Source organism: Culex pipiens, chromosome 2, assembly GCF_016801865.2.
Source record: "Culex pipiens pallens isolate TS chromosome 2, TS_CPP_V2, whole genome shotgun sequence".
Lineage (NCBI taxonomy): Eukaryota > Metazoa > Arthropoda > Insecta > Diptera > Culicidae > Culex > Culex pipiens.
This window is the reverse complement of record NC_068938.1, coordinates 33,099,759-33,117,125: the sequence shown is the minus strand read 5'-3', so window position 1 is coordinate 33,117,125 and position 17,367 is coordinate 33,099,759. Positions and strand designations below refer to the sequence as shown.

General features: G+C 36.2%; 1 protein-coding gene across 2 annotated transcripts in view; it reads left to right on the top strand.

Annotated features, from left to right (window-relative positions):
* Positions 1–17,367, top strand: part of LOC120422038 (protein O-mannosyl-transferase TMTC2-like) — a 496,233-nt gene that overhangs the window by 308,352 nt on the left and 170,514 nt on the right. For both annotated transcript variants that reach the window (XM_052708782.1, XM_052708783.1), the window contains exon 6: positions 866–980. In XM_052708782.1, the coding sequence (XP_052564742.1) occupies positions 866–980 (115 nt within the window). The remainder of the gene's footprint in view (positions 1–865; positions 981–17,367) is intronic.

The following is a 17,367-nucleotide window of genomic DNA, read 5'->3' as shown; positions in this document are numbered from 1 at the left end:
AGGTATGAGGAATGAGGAATGAGGAATGAGGAATGAGGAATGAGGAATGAGGAATGAGGAATGAGGAATGAGGAATGAGGAATGAGGGATGAGGAATGAGGAATGAGGAATGAGGAATGAGGAATGAGGAATGAGGAATGAGGAATGAGGAATGAGGAATGAGGAATGAGGAATGAGGAATGAGGAATGAGGAATGAGGAATGAGGAATGAGGAATGAGGAATGAGGAATGAGGAATGAGGAATGAGGAATGAGGAATGAGGAATGAGGAATGAGGAATGAGGAATGAGGAATGAGGAATGAGGAATGAGGAATAAGGAATGAGGAATGAGGAATGAGGAATGAGGAATGAGGAATGAGGAATGAGGAATGAGGAATAAGGAATGTGGAATGTTGAATGAGGAAAGAGGCATGAAGAATAAGGAATGAAAACTTGAAAAATTGCATAATTAGCAGAAAAAAACTGCTTCGAAAAAAATACAAAAATGTTATAAATCTTCTCACGTCTGTGAAAGTGAGTTTCTTAGCCCTGCACACCAGCAGGACCTGCTAAAAGTATATGTCGTCGCGCTTCACCAAGCGATAACAATAATTACGATGTCGTCAAGTGTAACTCCCTCCTTTCTCAATTCCCTCTTCCGTCGCCCCTTCGAAATGATACCGTGCAATTTTATGAGTGATAATTTCGCTAATTGCCAAGTTATAAACACCTCTCACTTAGTTACGCGCCATGGTTTTCCGTGCCTCTCTTCTTCTATAACACCACGGAGAAGAGGGCCAATATAGATGCTAATGTAATGTGATGAAGTACCTGATGACGTCCTCACTCAACGAGTTTCTTTTTTTTTTTCGCCTTCTCTTTACAGCACTCGGAAACCTAGGAAGTGTCCTTAGCGCGCAGGGTCGCCACCAGGAGGCCAAGGAGGCCCTCAAGGCTGCCCTCAGCTACCGCCCCAACATGGCGGATGTACATTACAATCTGTGAGTAAAAATACTTTTTCAATATTTTTTTGCTAGCAAAGCGAAAACAAAAAAATACAAAAAAAAAATTAAAAAAAGAGAACTCTTTTGAAAAGAATTGTTATTCAACGTATGATTCCGCTTGTTTTTAGCGTCCGTGTATTCGGCCAAATCAAAAACCAAAACAGTGTTTCAAGCTTAACAAAGATTGTTCCTTTATCGTAAGTGGTATTTTTTTGATCTTTAAGATTTTGAAAGTATGATTTTTCTTGCGTAAACAAAAGTGTTTTACCCTCGTAAACTCAACGTCTCTTTCAACTTAAGCTCGAATAATTTCTCAAGAAACTGTTTAAACTTTCCATGCCACTAACTCGATTGGCAAATCCCAATTTCGTAGAACTTTTAGCGGTGAAACCCACATCAACGCGACAGTGAAACTTTTAAGTCACAATGACTAGACTCCTGCCCAAAAACGCCCTCGTTTGGTCCTCTTCAATGTCGACCTTCTGATGTATTCGTTTTTGGTGATTATTCACTCTCGTTAAATTCAGTCAAAATTTCGTCGAACTGGAAAGCGACCTTAACCCTCTACTGCCCAAATTTTCTTTTCGAAAATTTGTATTTTTCCCGTGTTCAGGAGGTCATTTTGAGCAACTGTTGTTTTACGAAAAACTTTACTTCTCTTGTTTTATGTTTTTCTTGTTTCATTTTAGTATTTTAATTTGCATTTATCTTGTTTATTTTATGTTTGTTTTTGGTAGTATTTGGCCTATTCTTCCACCTCCTATCATTACATGTTTTTACAGTCACTTTTTCAATTTTTTGCCTGTTTTCACATTTTCTGCTATAAAATGGCACCAATATCATTTAAGTTGTAAAAAAAATGCGTAGAGACATAGTCTGAGACACTAGAAAAATTACTGCATACTTCTTTTTACTTAAAATATAGGAAATGTTAGTAAAAAACACAGCCAAAGTTGACCCCTAAAAAAATTACATTTTTAAAAACATTGGCAAAGTCACATAAAACAAGTAAAACTTCCAACCCATAAATTTTCTAAAATTTTAAGAGTTCTTTCGAATGCTTTTTTAAGATCAAAAATTGGTTGAAAAATGGATTTTTGGCGATTTTTTAAATCGAAGCCCATCTAAAGGCGAGGTTGGGTTGTAGAGGGTTAAACACCCTCTAAATTGATGAATTGTATTAGAGAGGCTGCGGTCGCATTCGGAAAGTGGATTCGTCGAAAAGGAAAACGAACGAAACTTTTCAGCCCACATCATGATGCACTCCGAGGACTCTGGGCGCTGCGGTCTCTCGATGATGGGCGTGCAAAATGGATTACCGGTGACCGAAATTTGTTTACGCACGAAACACGAAACCCGTTTTCCCCCCCAAAGGGCTGGCAAGTGTTTGCTCAACTCTTGAACAGGTGAAACCCTGGTGTCTACGGCCTAGGGGCAAGTAGGTGAACCTACGAGGAGACTGCCGTAAGCACATCAACAAACTATTGAGCCGACAAATTGGATGATTATTTGCTCAATCTTCATTAAGTTTACATTAACGGGCGAGACTGTGTGAATTATGTGCACGGAGGGAAAATTGAACTAAAATTAGAAATTTCAGGGAAATGAATCTTTTCAACGATCCCACTTACGAAAAATATCTCAATAACAATTTATACCAGCTCAAATTAATAATTTTCCGTGAAACAAAGTCAACTTTCCCGCGTGATGAAGCACCGTGAAACTGAGGGAATCTAGCGGCAGCACTAGGAATGTATCGATTTCATCAAACCATGAGGTTCGTCTTTATGCTCCAGAGAGAGAGGAGCGATGAAGCTCCGTACCCGGTGCCGTCTAACTCCCAGCCATCATAACTGGCTGGGGGAATCGATGACAGCAAATCTCCGGCGCCAAGGACCTTATCGATATTCGAAACTTTTGCCAGCGGTTCGGCGAAATGAGTTTCGCGGTGGGTTTGAATTGATGAAAATTTATGAAAATCATGACTTCCAATAAATTAAGTGTAAAAACATGATACTTCAGAAGAAAATCATGGTTGTTAAGTATCAAGAAATATTAAAACTAAAAAGACATAAAGTCGAATGACAAAAGTTCAAAAGGACATAAGGTCGAATGTTGACAAAAGGCCAAATGAACAAAAAGCTGAATGAAAAAAAAAATTCTTTAAAATAAATTTTAATTCAGGCTATATCTCATAAAACTTTAATGAAAATTCTAATATTTGAAAGAATAAAAAACCACACATATTTAACTGAATAAAGACTATGGCGACAGAAAAAAAAACGACCTCACGAATACCGCTTGATTCGATTCTTTAGGACTTTTTTTAGCGAAATCGGTAAAGGTTTAAGGGGTTTGATTTAAAATTTTACTCATGAATCTCACACTTGACAATGATCTGTTGTAATTTTTTGCTTTTCTCTATACATGTTTGCGATTTCTCCCATACAAACTTCAACGAAAAAAAGCCACCCTTATACCTTAACCGATTTGGCTCAAAATTTGCAGTTACTTATTTTTACTTAAGGAATCAAACCAGGGGGTATCTCTTAAGATTTTCCATCATTTTATTTTTATTTCTTGCACCATAAAGAAGATAACATAATTTTTTGAATAATTGAAAGAAAAATAATAAAAATATCACAAAAACAATTATTAAGGACGAATTCAGACTTTAACACATAAATATTTAAAAATACTTCTCATGTTTTGAAGAATGGAAAAACTCACAAAAAAGAAAATATCAAAATGTCGATGCAATAAAAAGTATATTGAAAGAATTAAAACAACTTACTTAAAAAAATCTAAAAACCGATATAACTTTTAATCCAGACTTTGTTTCATGAAAGTATTTTTGAAGAATTGTTAAAGTATAGAAACATGGAAAAACTAAAAAAATTAAAATAATTTATAATATGTGGAAAACTCACATAAAGATTACATAAGCAAAAACATATAATGTTGAAATAATAAAAACATTGAAATGACTATTGAATTCAATTTACTACACAAATGCTTTATTTTTCAAGAACTACACTTAAGTTTAATAGAACGTAAAAAAACAGACAGAAATATTATAGAAACTTGAGCCTGATTTTTGTAAGATGCAAGGTGGTTGATTCCCTCCTCACATTTATATATTTTTTCAATTAATGTATTTTCAACCTACAAATCAAGGGTTTTTTTTAAGTTCCTATAAACATATGAAAGACAATAGCTTATAGGCCATTTAAAAAAAATCCGTTTTTTTTAAAAGGTCCATTAAACCAAATTTTCAGTTTTTGCTTTAGGGGTGTTTTTTAATACCCCTGACTCAAGGCGGTTTCAAAATCACCGAAAACACAACATCAACTATTGATAGCGTTGTCAGATCTTCAATCTTTTGGAGGCGTTAGCGAAAGCAAAAAACATAGATTTTAAGTTTTTCGGACTTTTTCACGGAAATTGGTCCAGTTTTCACAAAAAGTCACCAAATCATTCCAAATTTCACCACAACGTAGATTGGAATGTGCACAACAGCGTGAATGTATTTATTTTGCCAAAATTTTTGTTCCTGATTTTTTGGCGACGCAAACGCAAAAAAATAAATTTTCCCCATGGGGCTCCAACTTGGTGTGTCGTTAAATACCTTTTCCAAAAATGTATAGCAAAGGCTTCATCCATAAAGTACGTCACGCTAAAATCAGCCAAAATTTACCCCCTCCCCCCCCTTTGTCACGCTTTTCCTATACTTACAACACGCAATGTCACACTTGCTCAGACCCCCCTCCCCCCCTAGAGCGTGACATACTTTATGGATGACGCCAAAATGGATTTTCTTATACAGCAATTCCCCACGAAAACAGCATGGAAAAAAACAAAAGTTCTCGGATCGGGCTCAAAATTTTTCTGGGGGTTCCCTGGCCGAAATAATTAGACCCGTATTTTTTTGTTTGGCCATTAGGGTGGCCTACGCCGTGTTAGGGTGGTCTGAAAAATGGCCATTTTCGTCGATTTTCGCAAAAACCACTTTTTTCGAAAAATCATAACTCCTCGTCATTTTAACCGATTTCAATTGTCTTATACGCAAATGAAAGGTGATAAGTTGGCCTTTCAAAGAAAAATAGTAAGAAGTTTCAAAAATCTAGCCTAACATATGAAAAGGGCGTATGAAACTTTAAAATGCCGTTTTGGCGGTGTCTGGACCAAAGAGCCTATGTCTGGAAATTTTTTTATCGGATTCCCCGGACATTTTTACATAACATACTAAAAAATGGGAGGAGTTCATTAACAGGATTCCGAGATATGATTTTTTGAAAATAAAATCCGTGTTTTTTGACGCGCCGCGCGCAAAAACCGGAGAATGACGAAATTGGCAAAAAATCAACTTTTTTCACTAAAACTGCGATAACTTTAAAATTTTAGCGATGACCTATACATGTCTGGGTACCAAAATTTTTGTAATTAAAAGACGCAACTTTTGGTACCCAGACATGTATAGGTCATCGCTGAAATTTTGAAGTTATCGCAGTTTTAGTGAAAAAAGTTGATTTTTTGCCAATTTCGTCATTCTCCGGTTTTTGCGCGCGGCGCGTCAAAAAACATGGATTTTATTTTCGTATAAGACGTATTAGACAATTGAAATCGGTTAAAATGACGAGGAGTTATGATTTTTCGAAAAAACTGGTTTTTGCGAAAATCGACGAAAATGGCCATTTTTCAGACCAACTTAACACGGCGTAGGCCACCCTAATGGCCAAACAAAAAAATACGGGTCTAATTATTTCGGCCAGGGAACCCCCAGAAAAATTTTGAGCCCGACCCGAGAACTTTTGTTTTTTTCCATGCTGTTTTCGTGGGGAATTGCTGTATAATAACCAGCCTTTTTAGGAAATTAGGCCAAATCAGGAATTTCATTTTTCGAGTGATTTTTAAAAGCCATAAAAAAACGTTGTGCAATCTATTCTGAAATGCTTACAAATGATGTTCAAGTTTTTTATTGTGGAAATTTAAATTTTCAAAAACATTTAAAACGTTAATTAAGACATTATTTTCTATTTAAACTCTTTATAAAATTTTTAAATATAATTTTTGTGTTTCTTTAATGGAAACTCTCATGGAGTTTTGTTAACCGTTATTCATTCTGAAGATTTGGAATATTGTTGTAATTGTTGTATTAAGATAAACTCATAGTCGCTTTCAATATATAGCTGATGACTCTTCAATGATGAGTAATTTAAAAAAGACCTCAAAATCGCTTGGTTTAAATTTAAGCATTTTTATGAACTTATTTGTTGTAAGTTTTATTTTTTATTTTTCTGACTCTGCTAGTGCCTTAGTTAAAGAAATAATTGTTCTAAAATGGATTATGATGCAACACACAGCTGAAAGGAACTCCAAAACTCTGTTATGCACTTCAAAATATCTTGTTGTATCTTGATTATTCATCAATAAAACTATTAAATTGATGATCTATCATGATTTAAAATAAAATTGTTTTTTTTTTATATATTTTTTGCAATGAATCAGCTATTTTTTACATAAGCTGCAAAAAATACGCCAACTTCATATTTTAAGCCCACCGCCATCCGAAGCTGACGATGATGGAACTTTTCCCAGCGTGGCACTGGATATCGTTGACAGGCGCTCCCGAAGGTTAAATATTTACCTTTGCGTCACCATCCTCCCGGGTTCTATTCCGCTAAAAGGTGAAACGAGACTTCGGGAAAGACTGGAACACCAACGGTAAACAGTGCTGTGGGCTTCAATGTTTCAACTCGATACTTTGCTGGATCAGATTTCTAGCAGGTTTTTCGGAGTTGATAATAATTTAGTTCAGGAAAGGAAAAAAAATAAACTGTTGAAAACTGACTGTTAAAAGTATCTTCTATCAAAAAATCTCATCTTTATACTTCACCTTCCAATTTCTCAAACACCAACAAGACAAACCAACTCCACCAATAGAAACCCTTCCATAAGACCTCAACCTGCGTCCACGTTGTTTTTCACTTCATGGTTCAACCAAACCTACAAACCATTTGGCACAACAAACGTTTTCCCGCCGTGGCTGGCACTCGTTTGTAATTTATAGTTTTAGAATGTGTTTATTTAATTTCCTCGCATTAATTTTTAATTTTCATTTTGTGTAAGTGGTGTTCATGCGAGTATGTGTGAGTTGGATGCCGGCAAGCGGACGTAGTTCGCGAACTCTCGACGTCGTCCAAGTGTGGTTTCACTGGCGGTGCTTTCTTCAAAGGGGACAAGCAGGGTGAAATAAACTTGAAACATAGACGTTCGAGAATGTATATCTCTCGGCCAGACCTACTGCGTTGCATTAACCACAGAGGGGATTCTGTGAACGGATTACATTTCACACACGGAGAAAAAAGAGTTCCCAAAATCGTGAACAAGCGTTCATGAAATTCGGAACCACGAACAAAGTGTTCAAATTCCATGGTACGATTTTGAAAAACGTACCATGAAATTTGAACACTTTGTTCGTGGTTCCGAATTTCATGAACGCTTGTTCACGATTTAGAGAACTCTTTTTTCTCCGTGCAGAATCTACAGAGGAGGTAGGATACGTGGACATACCGTACAAAAAATAAACCTGTCTATCAAGGCTCTTGTCACACAACAAAAATCCATCTTACCCCATAACTCGCCCGTATATTTCACTTGAACGAGCCCCGTTTGTTTGCTACTTACTACGAATGCATTTGTAAGTACGTCTCTGTGTGTATGTTTGTTTGTGCCCATGTGCTCCTACCAGCCAGAACTGCTATAATCGCACCGACCAACATCAGGCACACAACAAGTGCAACCCCCTCCGTCCACTTCAGAAGCACCGAAAAACCGGGAAAACGCTTTTCCTGCGGTGAAAACTTTGCTGACCAAAATGGGTTCGAGGTGGGTTTTGGGCAGCACACACGCGAAAATGACTCTCTGATGTTTGATATCGCATGCAACCAGCGAGGACCACGTGCACCGAAAATGCGCGCACCCCCATTATCATCAAAAGTTGGGCTTTTCTGGATTGCATTCGGCGGTGGTGGCCCATGGAAAAACGGGGGGAAGAGGGAAAAAATGCAAGCAGAGAGTGGCTGGTCCGCTACAAATGTGGCCCTTAAATTTCCGCATTTAATTTATTTATTTGGGAAAATGTTTGCCGAGTGTGGGCTGTTGTTTTTCGCTGGAAATTATTTTTCCTCCCTCTTTTTTTTTCACGGTAAACCAGAAACTGATATTTGCACTGGAATGCACACTTTACACGTTTCAGTCAGTCAGCTGGTGTCTGGCCTTGGGGTGGTGGTGGCATCAGATACAGGGAAATGCTTCCGATTTTCCGACGCCTCCGCAGGACCAGTTGAATCGATAAGCCACACGGAGCGATTTATTCGTTTGGGTTGGAGGAGCTGTGAAATCACTTTTATTCCGACGTGCGCCACTCGAAATCCGGTGATGCTATTTTAATTTCATTTCCGCTATTTTCATTGTTATGGCGCTGAGGGTGAGGAGAAGTTTTTCAGAGATTTGCGATTCTATATAAAAAAAAGTTTAAATTTCAATGACGTATAAACAACGGGTGAGCAATTCTCCAGAAAACCCGAAAATTGATTTATTTATAATTTTTGATAGGTAAAGTAAGTAATGATGTGGCCTATTCAGAAAAAAAATAAACGGAAATTTTTTTTCCGATTTTTAAATTAACTTTGATCTTAAAAATCGCCAAAAATCCATTTTTCAACAAATTTTGAATCTTTTAAAAGCATTGGAACGAAGAACTAATAATATTATAGACAATTTAAAGTTTGGAAGTTTGACTTATTTTATGTTCATTGCCAATGTTTTTAAAAATATAATTTTTTAGAGGTTTGCTTTGGCTGTGTTTTTGCCTTCCTCACCTTACTGAGGAAAGGCTATAAAATCACTCGAAAAATGAACTTCTTTATTCGACCTCGTAGACCAACCTTCACGTAAACCTATCGACTCATTATCAAAAACTGAACAAATGTCTGTGCGTGTGTATGTCTGTAAGTCCGTGCACCGAAAAATATGCACACGATTATCTCCGGACTGACTGAACCGATTTGGACCGTTTTGGTCTCATTCGATCCGTCTTGGTGTCCCACAAGACCCTAGTTAATATTATGAAGTTTAGAAAAGTACTCCAAAAGTTATGCTAAAAAAACGATTTCAGCTAAACTTTGGAAGATTGTAAAAAGGGGGGTTTTTGTAAGAAAACCCGTCATGCTATATATTGTTAGATTTGAAAGACCTTTCCAACGCGTTCAAAAGATTGAAGATCTGACAACCTCATCAAAAGTTATGAGCTCTTAAGTGTTATTTCACGGTGTATTTTTCCGAGAACATTAAGATAAAAACGTTACTTAATCCACCCAATAGGTGGTTGGTGCCTTTCTCACATTCATAAAGTCAATACATTCAGTAAAAATAGCAACATTCCCCCTTAACATGTTTAACAAATCAACTTTATTACTCATTTCTTTTGATAGGGTTCGCAGACCTTCAATATTTCTGGCTCATCGGCAAGGTCTGATAAAAAACCTATTCAACGATAGTTCGCATGGAAAATTCAGACAATATTTCTATCACAATATTTGAAATCCGGCCTCCAAAAAGTCTATAAATAACACTTAAGTACTGATAACTTTTAATAGGGTTGTCAGACCTCGATGTTTAAGGCTCATTTGAAAGGTCTTTCGATTATCTAACTAACGATGAGTCGCATGATGGCCCAGGAGATCATATTCATCGAAATATCTGAGATCCGGCCTCCAAAAAGTGTATAAATAACAAAAAATCAAAAAAAAAAATCAAATTATTCGCTCTACAGCATTGCCTTGGCGTTCTCGATTGCGAGATTCCTACTCGAAACTAGGTGTTCGAAGGCTTGATTGTTGAGGCAATTGCAAACCTCTTTTTACACCTTAGCTTCCATCCACCCCGGGATTCGAACTGACGACCTTTGGATTGTTAGTCCAACTGCCTACCAGCGACTCCACCGAGGCAGGACCCAGGGAGACGACTCCTACACCTGGACTGAGCTAACGACCTAACCTTTTTCAGGTTAGTCCGGGACCAACATTTACTTCCCTTCCGACGGAAGGCGTGATCAGACAAATCTCGTCTCGAAAAATGCCACCGGGACCGTCTGGGATCGAACCCAGGCCGACTGGGTGAGAGGCAATCACGCTTGCCCCTACACCACGGTCCCGACATAACACTAAAGTGCTAATAACTTTTGATAGGGTTGTCAGATCCTCGATGTTTTAGGCTCATTTGGAAGGTCTTTCGATTATCTAACTAACGACATGTCGCATGATGGACCCGGACATCATTTTCATCGAAATATCTGAGATCCGGCCTCCAAAAAGTGTATAAATAACACTTAAGTGCTAATAACTTTTGATAGGGTTGTCAGATCCTCGATGTTTTAGGCTCATTTGGAAGGTCTTTTGATTATCTAACTAACGACAGGTCGCATGATGGACCCGGACACCTTTTTTGAAATATCTGAGATCCGGCCTCCAAAAAGTGTATAAATAACACTTAAGTGCTAATAACTTTTGATAGGGTTGTCAAATCTTCAGTTTTTTGGGCTCATTGGAAATGTCTTTTTAATACCTTTCTGAAAATGTATAACATGATAGGTTTTCTTGCAAAAACCACCCTTTTTACAATCTTCCGGACATACGCCAAAATCGTTTTTTAAGGGTGCACAGCAACCAAGGAAGTTGTTGTCTTTTTATACCAAAATTGTCAAACTTACGGACCCAATCCTGCAAGAATCTGATTGTAAAAATAGTCAAACTTTGTTGTAAATAACTACGAAGACAGTAATTTAGGGGATGAATAAAAAAATATATCGATAGTTCCCGTAGTATTGATAATACTAAAATGTCTGTAACAGAAATCTGGGTGCAAAAGCTATGGTTGATGTGTACCGTTAAGCATAACTTTTGAAGTACTTAACTAAACTTGCTGATTTTAAATAGAGACCTATGGGACCCCAAGATGGATCGAATGAGACTAATACGGCCAAAATCCGTTCATCCAGTCCGGAGATAATAATTACACACATCCACACAGAAATTTGCTCAGAACATGATTCTGAGTCGATATGTATACGTGAAGGTGGGTCTACGAGGTCAAATTGATAAGTTCATTTTTCGAGTGATTTTATAGCCTTTCCTCAGTAAGGTGAGGAAGGCAAAAATTCGGCAAGTCTGATATTTGGCACCATGAAAGAAGGGCTCTTTCCCGACATTTTGCGAGGTCCGGCGAAATATTTTGTCGGGGGGTCTAAAGCAACTTTTTTTTTGAAATTTTTTTTTTCGATTTTATAGGATTTTTCTTCAGAAAAGTCGATGGAATTCGATGGGTTCATATTCATATCCATAAAATTTCTTATGAATGTGCCTCAAGAGACTCTACACTACATATTTGACCTCAAATCAAATGTTTCCAACCCAAATTTACCTGATTTCTACTAGTAATGTTCCAATTTCCAATGTTGAAAAATGAAATATTTGCGAAAATTTTATAATCTTTTCGAAAAAATATTTTGAAAATTTTGGAATCAAGACTAACATTTCAAATGAGCGTAATATTGAATGTTTGACCCTTTTTAAATGTTAGTCTAGATTACAAAATTTTCAAAATATTTTTTTTTGGTAAAGATCATATTTTTCACTTGAATTTTCATGTAAAATTTCTATTTTTTCTAATTATTTCGAAAAATCGTATTTCGGAGTTGCTTTGGAGAATTTGAACGGTTCGCGTCGCGGTAAACAAGCCGGATTTTCTTTGCCGTTTCCGTCTTTGTTTCCCCCCCGATTGTGTGTGTTTTTCGGTCCGGGTGATTTCGGGATGTTTGACAGTTGCTTTGGAGAATTTGAACGGTTCGTGTTGCGGTAAACAAGCCGGATTTTCGTTGCCGTTTCCGTCTTTGTTTCCCCCCCGATTGTGTGTGTTTTTCGGTCCGAGCGGTTTCGCGTTTTCGCATTTTATTTGGTTTTATCTTTCCACAGCCGGCTGTCTAAGATTGAATCATTTATGCTAAACTCAACACCAAATAACCGGGAATAATCTCATCCGCATCCTCCGACTGTTTGCCTTGAGAATGCATAATACATCACATCATTAAACAAAATTTATTGATTATTGGGTCGCATCATCATCCTTTATGATGAATCCTGGCCATTACCCTTTCCCACTAACAAAATCCCAAGTAGAAGTAGTTTTCCGGCACACGTGGGGGTGTGGATATCGTATAGAACCCACCCTTTGTAGCAACCTGTGCTAACTAACATTCCCGTCCCAATCCCCCCGAGATCTACAAACTGACATGGCGGACGCCGTTGGTGGCCAATGACTGTTACCTATTTGCTTCAGATCTAGTTTTAATGATCTTGATGTTTTATCTTTTCAACGCATTCATACATGCTGTTGATAAGGGAAACACCATTAGATCGTTTAAGCGTATGACCGGTTGTATTGATAGGATATTACGGTCCTGTTCAGCAACGGAGAAGGACAACCATGGGTGGTCTCTCATGCTCATGCTCATGCTTATTTTGAAAAATCGTATTTCGCTGGCAAAATTTTGTCTACATTTCTCTATGGCTAAAAAAAATTATGAAATTTATTTTTTGTTATAAAAACCTAATTTTAAGATCGGCAAATCTACAACTTTGCCAAATGGATCAGAAAATTCCATCAAAAGTTGCAGATTTTTGAACAGATACGTACCTTTTTGTATGGACAGCTGCCAAAATTGTATGGAGCCATGTATGGGTGAACCAATGCATTGAAATTGCCCAAAATGGCTTCTTTGGTCATAGGGAAAGACTCCACAATGTTTGAGCCAAATAAAAAAATATAAATTAAATCCATTTCCAGTTTTAGTGGAGAATTGTTTATGTGTAAGTCTTGCTATTTTTATGCTTTATGTTTTATGTTTTATGTTTTATGTTTTATGTTTTATGTTTTATGTTTTATGTTTTATGTTTTATGTTTTATGTTTTATGTTTTATGTTTTATGTTTTATGTTTTATGTTTTATGTTTTATGTTTTATGTTTTATGTTTTATGTTTTATGTTTTATGTTTTATGTTTTATGTTTTATGTTTTATGTTTTATGTTTTATGTTTTATGTTTTAGGCTTTTTACACAATTTTTTGTAATGCCAGTTATTTACTAAAAGAAAAGTTTTCAAAAAACTGTTTTCCTTCTGCATACGTGTCATTTCCGCCCACTTCCACCTCCCATCAAGCTGTCCATCTGATATCCACTTTCACGGTTTCCCCCATTTCGCTTGTCAGGAGGATGGGGGAAGGGATTGGAGGGACAAATACATTTACGTAATTTGCAGCGAAAATAAAATAAATATTTTTTTCCTCTCTCCCGGGCTGGCCTCATGCAAAGGCGTGCGATGTAGATTTAATCTCGCAGATTTGCTGGCACTTCCCTCACCCCCTGCTATATTTTCATCCCCATTGATGGAAGAGGGGTGGACAAAATTGCACGGAATTAGCACTGGCTGATGTCCCGGGAGTGTGATTCGACGGAGAATAAAGGATACTTTTTTTTTTGTTCCACTGTGGAAAGTAAAAATGGGAAAATTTTTGCTCGTTTAGTGATATCTCCATATCCCTTCCGGGGAAAATGCGGAAAAGAAAAAAAGTTGTCACTCTACTCGACAGTAGCTGGATAAATCACTTTTCAGCGTGAAGTTGAACGTTCCTAGTAAGACTAATCCAATGGATTAAAATGTAAATTGATGTTGACTGAAGTTATAAATTAACTTGCAAATTGATTTGTTTCAAAGTTCAACTAATGAAAAGAAATTCGTTTTCAACTCATGCTGACATAAATTTCAAAAACATTTTTCCAGTCCAAGTAATTCCTTCCAGCAAACCTAAGCCAATCTAAAAATAGCTGCTCGACAAAACCCGGTCGATTCCACTTCAACTCCAAATCTATTTACTTTTCCCCCAACCCCTTTGTAAAAACGCCCCTCTCTCTCCCAAATCCAAACAAGAAAATCACCTGGCTCAGCTAGTTTTCCTTCGTTCCGTTTCTTCTGCTCCTGATCACTGGGCATCACATTTTCCGCACAATTTGCCGACCGAACAAAACATCAAATCACATTTCATTATTTGAGGCCGGCCTGGCAACTAGGCAAATGTTTGTCCAAAGGAGAACCCAATCCCCCTCACATGCTACGGTCCAGTTCCGTGAATGTTTGCATAGTTGCTGGGATAGGTCCGGCCAAACTGGACCGGAACCAGGTTCGACAGGTTATTCCGAGTCCGAGTGAGGAGCGTTTTTTTGTGTGTGTTTGTGCTGAAAAATGGGACAGTGATGGAAATTTGATTTTAAAAATATGAAATTTGATGCCATTCATCATAAGAAATCAAATCTTTCGAATATTTTTATGAAATTAAATTTCAATATTTTCACAACTCTGACCTGCTGCCTCAACAATTCCCCACCGAGAGCCAAATTGACCGATATTTTCAAACGGCATACCAAATTCCAGTTTTCATCTGCTTTAAATTACAGCCCATTTCATTTCCGATACCTGCATCCACTTCTTGAATCTGAAAGCAAACTTCACCCAGCAGGATGATGGGGTGGGGTTCCATGTTTGGCCAATCGATTCTTTTGGGGAGCAATGTTCCACAGTCATCGTCGTCATTTCAATGCTCTCTCAAGAATGTGGAATACGGGCGCACGTGAAGTGGCAGTTGTTTTGAATGAATTGAAATTTTGAGCGGTGATTGTTGGGCTTGTGTTTAATGCTCAATTGATTTTTGTTTTTTTTTTCAAAAATCTGATCCTATGTTATAGAATTATCCCATTATGAATTGAATTATGAAATAGAGCTTTGAATGTGTTCGAATATTTGAATAATTTATAATTTTTGAGACTAAAATCAGTGATGTTTAACTTAAAAACACATTAAAAAAAACTGGTTCCAGATTCGAATTGAGGCAAGGTTAAAATCTAAATAGTGGTAATATTCAACCTTAAATTTTTTCATCCTTCTATATTTTGACTGTTCTAACTGTGAATAATGATTCTTGTACTTTATGTTAAATTATCATATAAACTCAAAACCTGACCAAAAAAGCGATGTGAAGGAATAACATACAAGTGGAAAATTTTCGGATTTCGTTAGGGTGGTCCCATACATTTTTCCTTTGAAAATTAGACATTTAAAAAATGAAGATTTCCCAAGTTTAAAGAAAACACTCATGAGATTTTTTCAGCGTTTGAAGTGCAGAATCTATCCAAATGCAACCTGGCGCTTAAAATTAGGCCTGCGCCTTTTCGAGATATTTAAGCTTCAAGTTTGCATCTTTTTTACCTTAAAATGGGTGTAAATTTTAACCCTTAATTCGAAATGACTTGTCAAAAAACAAAAAAAAAGGTTTTTTTTTTAACTCTTAAAGTGCCCTAAACATCCCTTTTCCCTACAACTTTACCCTGAATTGCCACATCCAAAAAAACGGATTTCTCAGATACTTTCTATAAATTTGGTCGTAGAAGGCGTAGATTACGAGATAAAATTTTGATGTCTTCGACAAAGTTGCTTCAATTGGCAAGCCCAACAACTTTCTTAAAGACAAACTAAATTCCTAAAATTATTTCTTAAAAGTTAGATTTTCAATATTACTTCAATCGTTAAACACCCTCATTTGCTCCTTCTAATTTGCAACCACTCTTCTAAAGAAACTAAACCATTTTTCGGAAAACAAATTTTAATTATGCATAAAAATACTAAAAAAATAAAATAATTAGTTACTGATTATTACAGTTTTTTTCATTTCCAAACTCTGAAAAAGCTAATTTTTATATCCGCTTATAATGATTCCATCAATTTTGTCGCTTAGCTGTTTCTTGGAAGGAAAAGAAAACAATGTTTTTTTCAATATTTTTAAAATAATTTCAAAAATATTGAATATATCCAAAACCAAGTTTGTGTACTTCCTATTTTTTTTATTTTCACAAAAATTTGAACAAAAAGACATTTGTTGTTCTTTAGGCCGTCCAAATTTTATTTCAGATTTTATTTTTTTACCATTTATTTATTTTAGTTTAAGGAAAACTATTTTGTGAGAATTTCGAACAAATAATCAAACAAGGTTTTATTTTAAATTAAATTTCATTAGCGTTAGAAAAGTCTGTCGGACTGAAACTTTGAATAACATTGATTTTTTTTACAATTGAAAATGCTTGATCGTATAATTTTACAATTTTTTTTCTAGGCACTACTTTTTCACATGTTCACCGTTCTTTAGTATAAGAGTATTAAATAGCTCTGAAATATATTTAAAAAAAATAATTTATTAAAAAAACAAGAAAATAGAAGAAATACACATCTTTTTTATTTAAATATCTTTACTTTCCTTGTAATACAAAATATGTAAATGTATGTATAAAAAAGGATCATTCATAATCTGTAATTTTAAAAATGAAAGCATACTTCAATAATGATTTATAAAATCAAATTATTGGCAACAGAAAATTGCCTGCGCCTTTTATTTATTTAAAATTGTAGGAACAAAACTGTTGGTGTCGCTAGTAAACACAAAACAATGTAAATGGGCCATTGTCAAAGTGTCAACAAAGAGTCTATTTTGCTCACGTCAGTTGATGTTTATATTTGGAACGAGCAGTATAGACTCTTTGTTTACATTTTGACATCGGTTCAATCACATTGTTTTTGCTTGATATAAAATTCACTGTGTTGCAAACAGCGATAGAATAATCATCATCAAAAGAAAATCATTAGACGTTCATCAAGAGAAAAAAATCCGAAGCGAGCATGGCTCTCCTCTCACGCGCACGAAAGATCGGTAAAAGGAATCAAAGAAAATCATAATCTTGATTATTCGGCGGAACATCTTTTTCACCACTACACTTGCAAGTGTAACGTCACACGTCGAAAAATGATCACTTTTTGTGGATAGGCAATGTGTGTAAACAAAGTGAAATAAATATTTTTTAGTGGTGCTGACAAGGAAATTCACAAAAAATCATCAGCAGATTGATTTTTTTTTTTTTTGAAAAGTTCGGGAGCGATTTTCTTTTGCGTGATTTGCCTCCTCCCTCATTCGCGGGTGAAGAAAGTTCGCTGGCGAAAATGATTTTTTTGCGATTATTCCATCGCTGGTTGCAAATGAATGAAAGAAAAAAAGTATCATTTGATAATTCTTACACTAAAATATCAGAGAGTATAGCGACTGTCGCAATAGCTTGCGAGATCTCCTTTGTCTCGTGGCTCTCTGCAAGAGGGTTCTATTTTCTTCCTCTTTTCCTTGACCCCGCTCTCTCACTACTGGGACAATCTCAACCTTAGAGCGCAAGACTTG